We start from the raw sequence: 12,324 nt of genomic DNA on the forward strand, positions 1-12,324 counted from the left end.
CTTATGTCCAGTGGCTGCCCACTTAGAAGTCGTCGCCTCTTCTCGAGTGGAAGGGGTACCTGCATCCGACTTCTTAGGCTTGTGGGCAGGCTTGGAAGCGGCACTGGCCTTCAAAGAGCCATAGCCCACAGTAGGGACCGGAACGGTCTGGTCAAGATCATGGGTCACTGAGGCCAAGGCCGGTGGAGCGCTGGCCGGACTAGCACGGGCAGAAGTTGGAGGGGCCACGGTGGGCGCAGAGGGAGCTGAGGCCGGACGGGGGTCCCCCTCCCGGATCTTCCCCTGAGCAATTGCGGAGGTGAGACGGGATTCCCGATTTTTTCTGGCCTGGGAGGACATGGACTTACAGAGCGGGCAAGCCTTTGCGTCATGGTCCCTTCCCAGGCAGAGAAGACACGAGGAGTGTGGGTCTTGGACGGGGACCTTTCCCCCGCAGACGTCACATTTCTTAAAAGGTGGAGACATCTTCACCGGTCGACAGGCAACGATGAATCCAAACTCGAGGTCAACAGTCCGAGAGGTCAAGGTACACGGGGGAAAGTAGAGGAAGCGAAGTCCAAAACAGTCCGAGTCAAAAAAACAGAAAAGCAGTGATTCAATCAGCAACTAGCAAGAGCGAAGTTCCAAACAGCAGCCAAGCGCGGCAGAAAAATGGAACTGGGGAAAAGAGCGGGAACCGGGGCTTTATAGGAGGGGGGTGGGGTTACCGCCAAAAAGTTTCTATATGTTGCAAAGTGTACTTTGCCCAGTGATTCTAGAAGTATCCGAACAGCACTGCGCAGGCGCAGTAAAACCCATTTGTATGATTCGCAGAGACCACGAAGAAGAAATGTGTTGTTGTTGTGTCTTTGACTCACTTCTGACTTATGGCAACCCTAAGACGAAACTATAATGGGGTTTCCTTGGCAAGATTTGTTCAGAGGTGGTTTGCCATTACCTTCCCCTGAAAAATGCTCAGCCAACATCTCTTTAAAGAACTCCAAAGAAGATGAGTCCACCACCCACTGTAACAGCTCTTACAGAAAAAAAGTTATTCCTAAAGTTTAGGTGGAATATTTTTTCATGTAATTGAATACACTGGTTTGCATATTAGTCTCTAGAGTAGAAGAAAATAAGTTTGATCCAACTTCTACAAGACATCCCTTCAGATACTTAAGACAGCTATCATGTAATCACTCAATCTTTTGTTCTTTAAGCTAAATATACCCAGCTCTCTAAATAGTTCCACATAAGGCTTGGGGTTTGAGACCCTTGACCATCATCAAAACTACAGGCCTGCAAATCAGACTGAGCAACTGGATGACACCTTTCTAGAACAAATGACAGAACTACTCAAGACCTTTGCCTCAGTCTTCTCACAAAAGCAAAAGGGTGTCCCAAAATGGAACACAGGATGCAGTAGGGGAAATGCAGCACAGAATAAATAAAGAGGTAGTACAGGAGTACCTGGTTAATCTAGTAAAATGTGGAATAGACAATGCAACTGTTAGCTGGATCTGTAATTGGTTGACCAGATGAACCCAAAGGGTGCTCAACAATGGCTCCTCTTCATCCTGGAGAGAAGTGGGGTGCTAGTGGGGTGCCTCACAGGTTTCTGTCCTAGGTCCAGTGCTATTCAACATCTTTATCAACGACTTGGATGAAGGAATTGAAGGCATGCTTATCAAATTTTCAGATGATACCAAATTAGGAGTAGCTACTACGCCAGAGGACAGGATCAAAATTGAAAATGAGTTTAACAGATTAGAAAGCTGGTCAAAAGTAATAAAATGAATTACAACAGGGAGAAATGTGATCTACACTTAGGCAGAAAGAAAGAAATGCAGATACCGGATGGCTTGACATGTGAAAGTAGGTCCTAGTAGACCACAAACTGGAGTCAACAGTTGTGATGCGACAGCTAAAAAAAAGTCAATGCAATTCTAGGCTGCATCAATAGAAATACAGTGTGTACACAGAGGGAAATAATAGCTTCTGCAAATGGTTAAAGGTCTAGAAACTATGCCCTATGAGGAACAACTTAGGGAACTGGGTATGTTTAGCCTAGAGAAGAAAAGGTTAAGAGATGATATGATAGTCCCACTTAAATATGTGAAGGGATGTCATACTGAAGATGGAGGAAATTTGTTTTCTGCAGCTCCAGAGAATAAGACCCGGACCAGTGGGTTCAAACTACAGGAAAAGAGATTTCACCTCAACATTAGGACAAACCTCCCGACAGTAAGCACTGTTCAAAAATGGAACACCTTCTTTCTTTGGAGGCTTTTAAACACAGGCTTGATGGCTATCTGTCAGGAGTGCTTTGATTGTATATTCCTGCATGCCAGGGGGTTGGACTTGATGGCCTTGACATCTCTTTCAACTTTATGATTCTATGATCTTGTTGGCTCTTTTCCAAATAATACCAGCTTGCCAATATCCTTCTTGAACAGTGACACCCAGACCTGAACACAATAGTCAAAGTGAAGTCTGACCAAAGCAGAATAGAATGGCACTGCTACTTCTTTTAAACTCTTGTTGTTGCAGCCTAGAATTGCATTGGCTTTTTGGCAGCTGCATCACACTGTTAACTCATGTTCAGTTTATGGTCTACTACAACTCCTAGATGTACTACTATGAGACCCTAGATGTACTATTTTACATATACTACTTTCCAGCTCTGTCTTCAATCCTAAATCTGTGCATTTCATGTTTTCTGCCTGTATCTTACATTCATTTTGTTACTTTTTTTTCCTCCCAGCTCTTCAGCCTTTCAGTCATTTTGAATCATCCTATCTTCTGGATACTAACTAAACCCCAATACAATGTCATATGCAAATTTAATAAACATGCCTTCAATTCCATCATCCAAATCATTTATAAAGATATTAACGAATACTGGGCCCAGGGCAAAACCACGAGGCATGCCACTATTCACTTCTCTTCAGGATAAAGAACAAATAGGTGGACATTCTCTGGATTCAGTCTGGCAACCAATTACAGATTTAAAAAAGTATGTTAACCAGCATGCTTGCAAGGCTTTCATGGGGGTCTTCGTCAAAGCCAAGAAACCTAGATAAACTATATCCAACAACACCCCCTTAATCTAACAAGGGAGATTGTAACTCTGTTGAAATAAAGAAGAAAAGGAAATAATGTAACTTTGGCAATACAGTACTCGTTTTGGAGAAACTCATGCTGGCTCTTAGTAATATCTGCCCTAAGTGTGCACAGACTAATTTTATTTATTTATTTATTATGCTGCCTTCTGCTCAATGTGAGACCCAAGTCATCTTCCAAAAACAGCCAATTCAAAATGTTTACAATATTTTTAAAACAATTAAAATCCCTGCATTCAAAACTATAAAGTCAGGTTAAAGCCATACAAGGTAAAAGCACACAAACAAACAAACAAACAAATTTCACTGGTTAACCATTAAAAGTCTACTTAAATAAAAACACCTTTGCCTGCCAGTGAAAGAAAAGCAGGGGAATGGACAGCCAAGCCTCCCATGGAAGCGGATTCCAGAGGAGTAGGTGCAGCCACTGAGTAAGCTCCCTCATGTCCTCACCAAGCCTGTGATGGCAGTAGGAATTCCCTAACTGTTCAATTTGTTTTTGAACCTTTCCTGGTACTGACATCAAACAGACTCATCAGCAGTTGCTCAGGTCCTTTTTTGCACTTTTTGAAGACAGGGACAACATCTGCCCTTCTCCTGTCCTGCAATAATTTTCAAAGATGACTGAGAATGACTCTGAGAGTGGAACACACTCCCTCGGTAGTGGAGTCTCCTTCCTTGGAGGTCTTTAAGCAGAGGCTAGATGGCCATCTGTCGGGAATGCTTTGATTTGGATTTCCTGCATGGCAGGGGGTTGGACTGGATGGCCCGTGCGGTCTCTTCCAACTCTATGATTCTATGGTAATACATCTACAAGTTCCTATAGTACTTTTATGTGCATTTAATCTGCCCCGGAGAATTGAATTCATTTAGAATAGCTAGGTCGGTGATGGCGAACCTTTTTAAGGTCGCGTGCCGGGGGCGGGGCTTCTACCCCCAGGATGGGGGCTGGGTGCCGGGGCAGGGCTTCCGCCCTCCAGGGGCGGGGCTTCCACCCTCCAGGGGCAGGGCTTCCACCCTCCAGGGGCGGGGCTTTCCACCCATTTGCGGCCCCTGAGGGTCCCTCCTGGGGCCGTCAGAGGCTGGCAAAAGGGCCCTCGCCCTTCCTTCGCTCACCGGGAAAGGGCTCCACAGAGCCCTTTCCCGGCGAGCGAAGGCAAGCCGGGAGGAGGAGGAGATAGCTGGGCACGCGTCCCAGCCGCCTCCTCCTTGGCCTTCGTTTGCCGGGAAAGGGCCCTGCAGAGCCCTTTCCCGGCAAGTCAAGGCAAGCCGGGAGGGGGAGGAGGCTGCTTGGCACCGTGGCGATGGCCGCGATGACGGGCTGCCCCCGCACCCCTTCCCAGCCTGGAAGCAGGCTGAGGCTTCCTCCCAAGCCGGGGAGTAGGAGGACCGTTGGCACCGCGGTGATCGCCTCGATGCCAAGCGGCCCCCGCGCCCCTTCCCAAGCTGGGAAGGAGGAGGACGGCAAGCCAGGAGGAGGAGGAGGAGGCTGGGCACGCGTCCCAGCCGCCTCCTCCTCGGCCTTCGCTAGCCGGGAAAGGGCTCCGTGGAGCCCTTTCCTGGCAAGCCATGGCAAGCTGGGAGGGAAGAGGGCTGGGAGGAGGAGACAGACGCGCACGTGCCTGTCTCCTCCTCCCAGGCGCCATTTTCTGGCTTCCCGCTGTGCAGGAGGCCCGAAAATGGCAGGGAGGAGGCGGAATGGGCATGCGCCCATTCAGCCTTCTCCCTCACCCCCCGTGCCTGGCGAAACGGCGCCATGTGCCACGGATTCGCCATCACGGAGCTAGGTATTCCTTTGCCACCTCTTTACCTACTCTAGGCTGTAGTTTTCTTACTGTATTATTTACTCCATTTTCACCAGTCAGAGCACTGTTCTCCTTTTAGAGAAGTTTGGCCTTTTCTCTGTCCTATTGGCTGCCCATTGTCTTCTCTATGCAGTGGCCCTACCATATCCTTGTCCTTCATCTGAATATAACTAATTTGGGGTTTTTTTTTCACCTCCTTAGCAAGCCTGAGCTCATCCTGAACTTTATTCTACTCACCTCCTCCTACATCTACTGACAATCCTCTTTGGTGATTTCCTCCTTCTTTCATTTCTAATAAATATTTCTTTTCAATCTCAATTTATCTGAAATTTCTTTGTACATCCACCCTGGTTTCTTCAGACACCTTCTACTTGTTTGCTTTCTTGGAATTGTTTGCAACTCTGACTTCAAAATCTCACCTTCCGGAAACTCCCATGAATGATAACCTCCTTTCTCTTTGAGCGTTACTGACTTTGGGATCTCACCCAGTATTACTGAAATCAGAGGTAGAGTGTATGTCTCTGGTTCACTCTTCTGTCTGTACAACCAATCTTTAATCTTAAGAATCATTCAATTGAGACAGAGGATATGTCTATTGCCTCAGTAAAGACATGGGTTGCCTCATGGGGAAGGACGATCACAAAGCCATACATCTTGATATGTCCTATTTAAAGTAAAATAAAAAATACATGTGCTTTTAAACCTTTCCCTCCCCAACCCTAGCCCTAGAAACAATTTGCTGGTAGTACCACAACGAACATTAATTTCTGCACTTGTGCAGTGCACAATATCATCCTGATCATATACAGAATATGCAAGTCCTGAGAAGCTTTAAATGTAGAAGCCAGTTCATTTTCAAAGTAGGCTGCGCAACACAAAAAATCCATAAATCACTTTGGAAAATCACTGTAAACTATATGCTTAAACAGCAGTGTTTGTGCACACATTCTAATCAAAGGGTCACATTGCAAAGACTGCCAAAGAAAGGCCAGCAGAAGAAATTAAAGATGAAATTTTCTGCCATATGTAGCTTGAAGGTTCAGTCAGTTCCTTTGTCATGTCTTGGTCAGGAACTGGTTAACACTGCCATGGCAATGAAGATAGACAAGTTTGCTATTAATACTTAATACCAATGCTTAATACTAAATGTGTACCTTTCTAATGCATACTTGGAATACTGCATCCAGTTCTGGATGCTTGGAATAAAATATTCAGATAACCCACTTGACAGAATTAAAAAGTCAGACATTTTACTTCCATGTACTTTCACAAATACAATACTGATCTTTCATTATTAGTTTTCATATGCAAAGTCAATCTGCACAGAATACCTCACCACAGGTGCTTTAATGCACAGAAGAGGTGAGAAGAGGCAGATCTCATACCACAGAAGCAAGAAACTCAGTGGCTTTAAGAAACAAGAAGCTAAAACACTTCACATACTAAGGATCCACAACTCAAATGTATTAAGAGACCAATATGAACACATTTTATATCTCTTATGATAGTCATGTACTGTATAGAAAGAATTACCACTAAAATGATCAATTTCACAACTTCCAAGCGTTGTTGTGAAATAAAAGCACCTCGTCTCAGAGATTCACATGCCGAGAGGCTTACAATCCAGTTAAGAAATAACGTATGTGTGGAATCATGCATACATTTAAATCTGGGAATGGCTAAAATGCATACAGTTTAAAAATACACATAAACCTATTCAATGGAGAAAATATATACAAAAAGCTTATGTTACGAAAATGCATACAAATTTCTATGCAGAAAAAATCTCATGAAACAACCACAGGATGGGACAGGAATGAATACAGGTGTACAATACAGTACAAATAGAAAATGCCACATTCCTAGGAATGAATACAGAACATGACAAATGGCAATGTCAGAGAAGGCTATGATCTGTCAAATTTCACTATGCAGCAATCTTCCTGACATGAAACATGTCTAGATCTGTTTGTGTATGCATAGAAAATCTTTTTGAGTTCCATCCCAGATGAAATGCAGATAATTAAAACAAAATAATTCTAGAATGTTATTCTGAAATTGTTATGCTGGAGAAAGAAAAAAACGAGGAAGAAGAAACAATGATGACAACCACAGATGATTCTCAAGACATGATTCTGACATTTTAAAATAATTCCTTGTTTCTCTGTAATTGTTTTCCAAGCTTAGCTTCTCACTCAAGAGTCAGAAACTTTCAAAAGAAACTATAAAGATGGCAATCCCAAGAATAACAAAGAAAGTACTAGAATACACAAAAGGTACCTACATACTTCAAACACAGGACTATCCCTTGCCTTGGATACATCTTTAACACATAAGCCAAAATTGAAAATAGGTGGTTGTGTACTTTTACCAAATGTAAAACTGAGAAACCATGAAGGCGAAAAGGAAAATGGACAAGGCACATTTGTTTGCCTTTTTTTAAAAACAGAATATCTATTACTTATTACTTTCGCACCAACCACACACGATCCACTCTTTCTCCTTCAAGTATCCATAAGGGAAAAGCAGTACAGGGCCTCATGTGGAATCCTATGTTTATTTGGTTGTCTTTACAGTTTTGTTGCAAAGAAGAGGTGGAACACAGTCAACAAGTAATACTGGAAGACAACCAAGTTACTAAGACCTATTTTAGAGTTTATATAAGCACTCTGAGCAGATTTCTTTTACAACAGTAATTTAGTTCTGTTGGTAAACTCAGAGGTTGCATTGCATTTGCTCAAATCTCTGCACGTATTACTTCTAGAGTCTTAATCTATTTGAGAAAGCCACCATAGAAACGACTCTGGAGACCTGGGTTCAAATTCCCCTTACGCAAGTCACACACTCCCAGTTGCAGAAATCTCCATGATAGGTTCTTCTCTTCATCAGTTGCAAATGACTTGAAGGCACACAACAACTATTTGCGTGCATGCCACACTACTACATATAACTCTGTGTAAGCTGGAAAATAAGAAATGTTTCTGACAAAACAGGAACACAGAGAAAATCATAGTAGAATTAAACACAAAAGCACAAGCAACACCTCTATACAGCAAGTCACAGGGCTGCAGTTCTGAGTCGGTCATATTTTTGTCACAGTATCTCAATCTTGATCAAGCTCTCTTGTCCTTGGTCTCCCATTCAAACTCACCAGATTTAATTTAAATTCTTCAGTAAGCTAGTATTATTCCATATGACAACTTTGTCCAGATGTGATAGAGTGCATATGAACCTCAGGTACAACAGACAGAGCTTCACACTTGTTATAGGTTTTTACCAGTTCATAATCACATAAACAGAAATGCCTCATCCCACAAGTAAAGCCAGTCCATTGTATTAAAGAAAATCAATACAGTAATATAAATCAGGTGTGCTTGCCTGTAAATACAGAAACACAGTTCCAATTAGTGGCATTTCTGATTGACTTCATTGACTACCTGTGATGTTCATATAGGTATACAGAACTGCTTCCAATAATGCGTTACTAAAATGTAAAAGACTAGGCATAGCTTATGGATCAGAGGAAGGAAAACTTCATTACAGCTCATTTTACCTGAATTTATTCCTCATATGCAGCCTTTGCATAGCTATGTACAAGCACTGAAGCAGTAGCCTACACACTAAAAACTAAGGGGCCAAGAAGTGATGCTCAATAGGATCTCACGTTTATTATTGAGAAGTGATTAATGGTGAAAGAAAGGCAGCGCCCATTCCTCATTGGCTTAACAAGAAAACTGAAGAAACATTCACTACACATTACAATAGTTTTTTTCCAAAATTAATTTTCCTGTAAACAAACATGTTTTACCACTGTTCTCAGCCTTCAAATCAAATCAAGCCAGACTTAATCTGTAATCCATATGATGCACAAGAACAGAACATTTCTTAGGACTTTTGTATTTGACTTTTGAGAGAAAACGAACTATCCCTCAGACAAGACCGTGTAGACAAATTCCATTCAGATCTTCTAGGCGTAAAAACCCCTCAAATTCTTCATAAAATTCCTCTTCCAGTCCATGGAAAAAGTTATCCATTCCACTTTCCATGGAAGATGTCCAAAAGAAAGTCACAACTCGGTGTTCCAAGTGCAATAACAATTTAAAAAAACAGTGGGAAGAGGGATTCAGAAGGCCAGGAAATCAGGGAAGCAGCAGGGTTTAAAAATTAGAGAAACGGGTGGACTTTAAAATCCAATAACATAGAAAAAAGTGGGGAGAAAAACCAAAACAAAGTTTATCCTCTGAAATCACAACCAAAGCCAAAAGAAGGGGACAGTTTTCACCTCTACTCTACCTAGAAGGGATGTTTTTGTTTAAAGTCCTATGTCTCTTGTGAAATTCCAATACATTTTTAAACAGTTAAGTTTGTAAGAGTTTGTATGAAGTCAATGAAATAAGTCCTAATTCTTTCTGGTATAGTTTTTCTTCCTTTCTGAAAGATACCCAAGATGCAACACTTCTGCTGCAGTTTCTGAGGAAGGATCCAGTTATTTACTTGACACGGCCTTGGCGCTCCTATACGAAAGGGAAAGAAAAAAGTAACAGTTAGTGTAAAGCTTTAAATTAGACTTCTGGTCAAAAATGTAACAGGAAGCTATTCTTTATACAGACATCAGCTGAATTGAAGTTTGAATATCCCCAAAGTACACACCCAAATATCCCAAAAATGTCTAGGTAAATCCTAAACAAACACATTTGGAGATATTTTAGCAACAAAACATTCACCTTCTGCACTATAAAATACCGTCCACTGGGTCTTTTCCTCCTGCATGTTCTAATTACTAAGCAATTAGAGGTCTTAAACAGATAATGATGATTTATATTGTGTTTTGTCTGAACTTCATGTAGCCAAAAAGATAAAATTTTAGTACAACCACATACAGCTCTGTGAAATTGCTCACATTTTTAACAACTGCCTCTTCCATAATATAGAAGGGGGGAGACAAATATGTAATACTTGGTAGGCAAACTGCTACCTCTACATCAACTGACTGCTAAGACACAATTTTTTTGGCATCTTCAGAGAAGCAGTGTGTTCATACAACCTAACACACCACTTAAGTGGTGTTCTTTAATGAAGCTACCTATGTTTCTAAAAGAAATAACAAGTTGATCATTCTTGCCTTTCCCTATGTTACCAATAGCCTTAAAAACTGTCATGCTTCCCCAGTCTTTAAATAAGGAAGACCAATACTATGCAAAGAAAGGTGTGTGGGTTTCATTTTGGAGTTTTTAGGTTCAAAATAATAATAATAATAATAATATGTTTTATTTATAGACCGCTATTCCGCGATGATCATAGCGGTGTACAGTAAAATCGTTAATACAATAAAAATACAGTTAAAGGAGGGAGAAGTCTCATCCTTCAGGCAGTCCAAGATGTTGCTGGTCTGCCTGCTGGCTCCCTCTGAGGCCGAGATGACAGTTGAGGAGGGAGGGGCCTCTTCCTTCAGGCAGTCCAAGATGTTGCTGGTCTGCCTGCTGGCTCCCTCTGAGGCCGAGATGACAGTTGAGGAGGGAGGGGCCTCTTCCTTCAGGCAGTCCAAGATGTTGCTGGTCTGCCTGCTGGCTCCCTCTGAGGCCGAGATGACAGTTGAGGAGGGAGGGGCCTCTTCCTTCAGGCAGGCCAAGATGTTGCTGGTCTGCCTGATGGCTCCCTCTGAGGCCGAGATGACAGTTGAGGAGGGAGGGGCCTCTTCCTTCAGGCAGTCCAAGATGTTGCTGGTCTGCCTGCTGGCTCCCTCTGAGGCCGAGATGACAGTTGAGGAGGGAGGGGCCTCTTCCTTCAGGCAGTCCAAGATGTAGCTGGGTCTGCCTGATGGCTCCCTCTGAGGCCGAGATGACAGTTGAGGAGGGAGGGGCCTCTTCCTTCAGGCAGTCCAAGATGTTGCTGGTCTGCCTGCTGGCTCCCTCTGAGGCCGAGATGACAGTTGAGGAGGGAGGGGCCTCTTCCTTCAGGCAGTCCAAGATGTAGCTGGGTCTGCCTGATGGCTCCCTCTGAGGCCGAGATGACAGTTGAGGAGGGAGGGGCCTCTTCCTTCAGGCAGTCCAAGATGTTGCTGGTCTGCCTGCTGGCTCCCTCTGAGGCCGAGATGACAGTTGAGGAGGGAGGGGCCTCTTCCTTCAGGCAGTCCAAGATGTAGCTGGGTCTGCCTGATGGCTCCCTCTGAGGCCGAGATGACAGTTGAGGAGGGAGGGGCCTCTTCCTTCAGGCAGTCCAAGATGTTGCTGGTCTGCCTGCTGGCTCCCTCTGAGGCCGAGATGGCAGTTGAGGAGGGAGGGGCCTCTTCCTTCATGCAGTCCCTGATGTTGCTGGGTCTGCCTGATGGCTCCCTCTGAGGCCGAGATGACAGTTGAGGAGGGAGGGGCCTCTTCCTTCAGGCAGTCCCTGATGTTGCTGGGTCTGCCTGATGGCTCCCTCTGAGGCCGAGATGGCAGTTGAGGAGGGAGGGGCCTCTTTTATGAATTGTTGAGACTCCCTAAAAAACCTTGGACAAACAATATTTTTCTTAACCACACCTTCACAGTGCTGCGGTGAAAAAGAGGTCCACTCTGTACACTGAAAGCTCTAGAGAAATGATGCAGTAAAAACGCTGGCAGCACTTTTAACTCAAAATGTGAAAGATGTAATTTAATTACCTTATCTCTGAAACTGAGAAATTAGTGTGGATTAACCCAAGCAGATCAGTATTGTTTCATGTCTGAAAATAAGTCTTGCAGGCCGCTTGGGTTGATGATGCCAGAGTGGGCAGAATGGGATGAGACAACAAGGTTGGTTTTTTTACTAACTACAGTGTGACAGAGAGCAATATGCTTTCAACACAATAGATTAATGCCAGGCAGCTAAGTAGCAGCACTAGATGAGGCACACCCTTCAACTGCTCAGGCATTACTGATCCCCAAGCTACTAAGAACACCATTTATCACACATTTGGTATTAAGGCAGGGATGACAACATAGCAGTCTGTTCCCACATAAAGCTGAAGAAATGTGAAAATAAGCTTTAAGCCACAGATGAATACAAACTTTAATGAAAGAGTATTTGACAATCATCAATTGGCTGATGCTTCAGGTCAATATCCTACTAGTGCACAAATTTCCTGGGCACAAACTTTGAAGGTTGGTGATTGTACAGCCTATGAAGAGCCAGCTGTAACCTGTTTAGTGTTCCAAACTTCTAGCCATGTAAACACAACTCAGTATACAAATCAGTCAATCTCTCAGGACATGGCAATTACTATAATGTAAAACATTAGAAACCATCTAGAACAGTGATGGCGAACTTTTTAGGGGATGAATAATAATAATAATAACAAATTAAAAAATATATTTCTATCCTGCTTTTTGCCAGGCAACCAAAGTGGCGTACAACAAGCTAAAATACATCCATATATACATAGTACCCCCTGCCCTTAAAACAAG

The 12,324-nt window shown here is 43.3% G+C and overlaps 1 protein-coding gene across 3 annotated transcripts in view; it reads right to left on the reverse strand.

The window, feature by feature from the left end:
* Positions 1 to 6,786: 6,786 nt before the first annotated feature.
* Positions 6,787 to 12,324, reverse strand: part of YTHDF2 (YTH N6-methyladenosine RNA binding protein F2) — a 43,155-nt gene continuing 37,617 nt past the window's right edge. For all 3 annotated transcript variants that reach the window (XM_089478598.1, XM_089478601.1, XM_089478599.1), the window contains one exon: positions 6,787 to 9,417. In XM_089478598.1, the coding sequence (XP_089334724.1) occupies positions 9,394 to 9,417 (24 nt within the window). In that variant the 3' untranslated portion in view covers positions 6,787 to 9,393. The remainder of the gene's footprint in view (positions 9,418 to 12,324) is intronic.

This window comes from Sceloporus occidentalis, unplaced genomic scaffold (assembly GCF_023333645.1).
Source record: "Sceloporus occidentalis isolate IW3139 unplaced genomic scaffold, rSceOcc1.0.p SCAF_13, whole genome shotgun sequence".
Classification (NCBI taxonomy): Eukaryota; Metazoa; Chordata; class Lepidosauria; order Squamata; family Phrynosomatidae; genus Sceloporus; species Sceloporus occidentalis.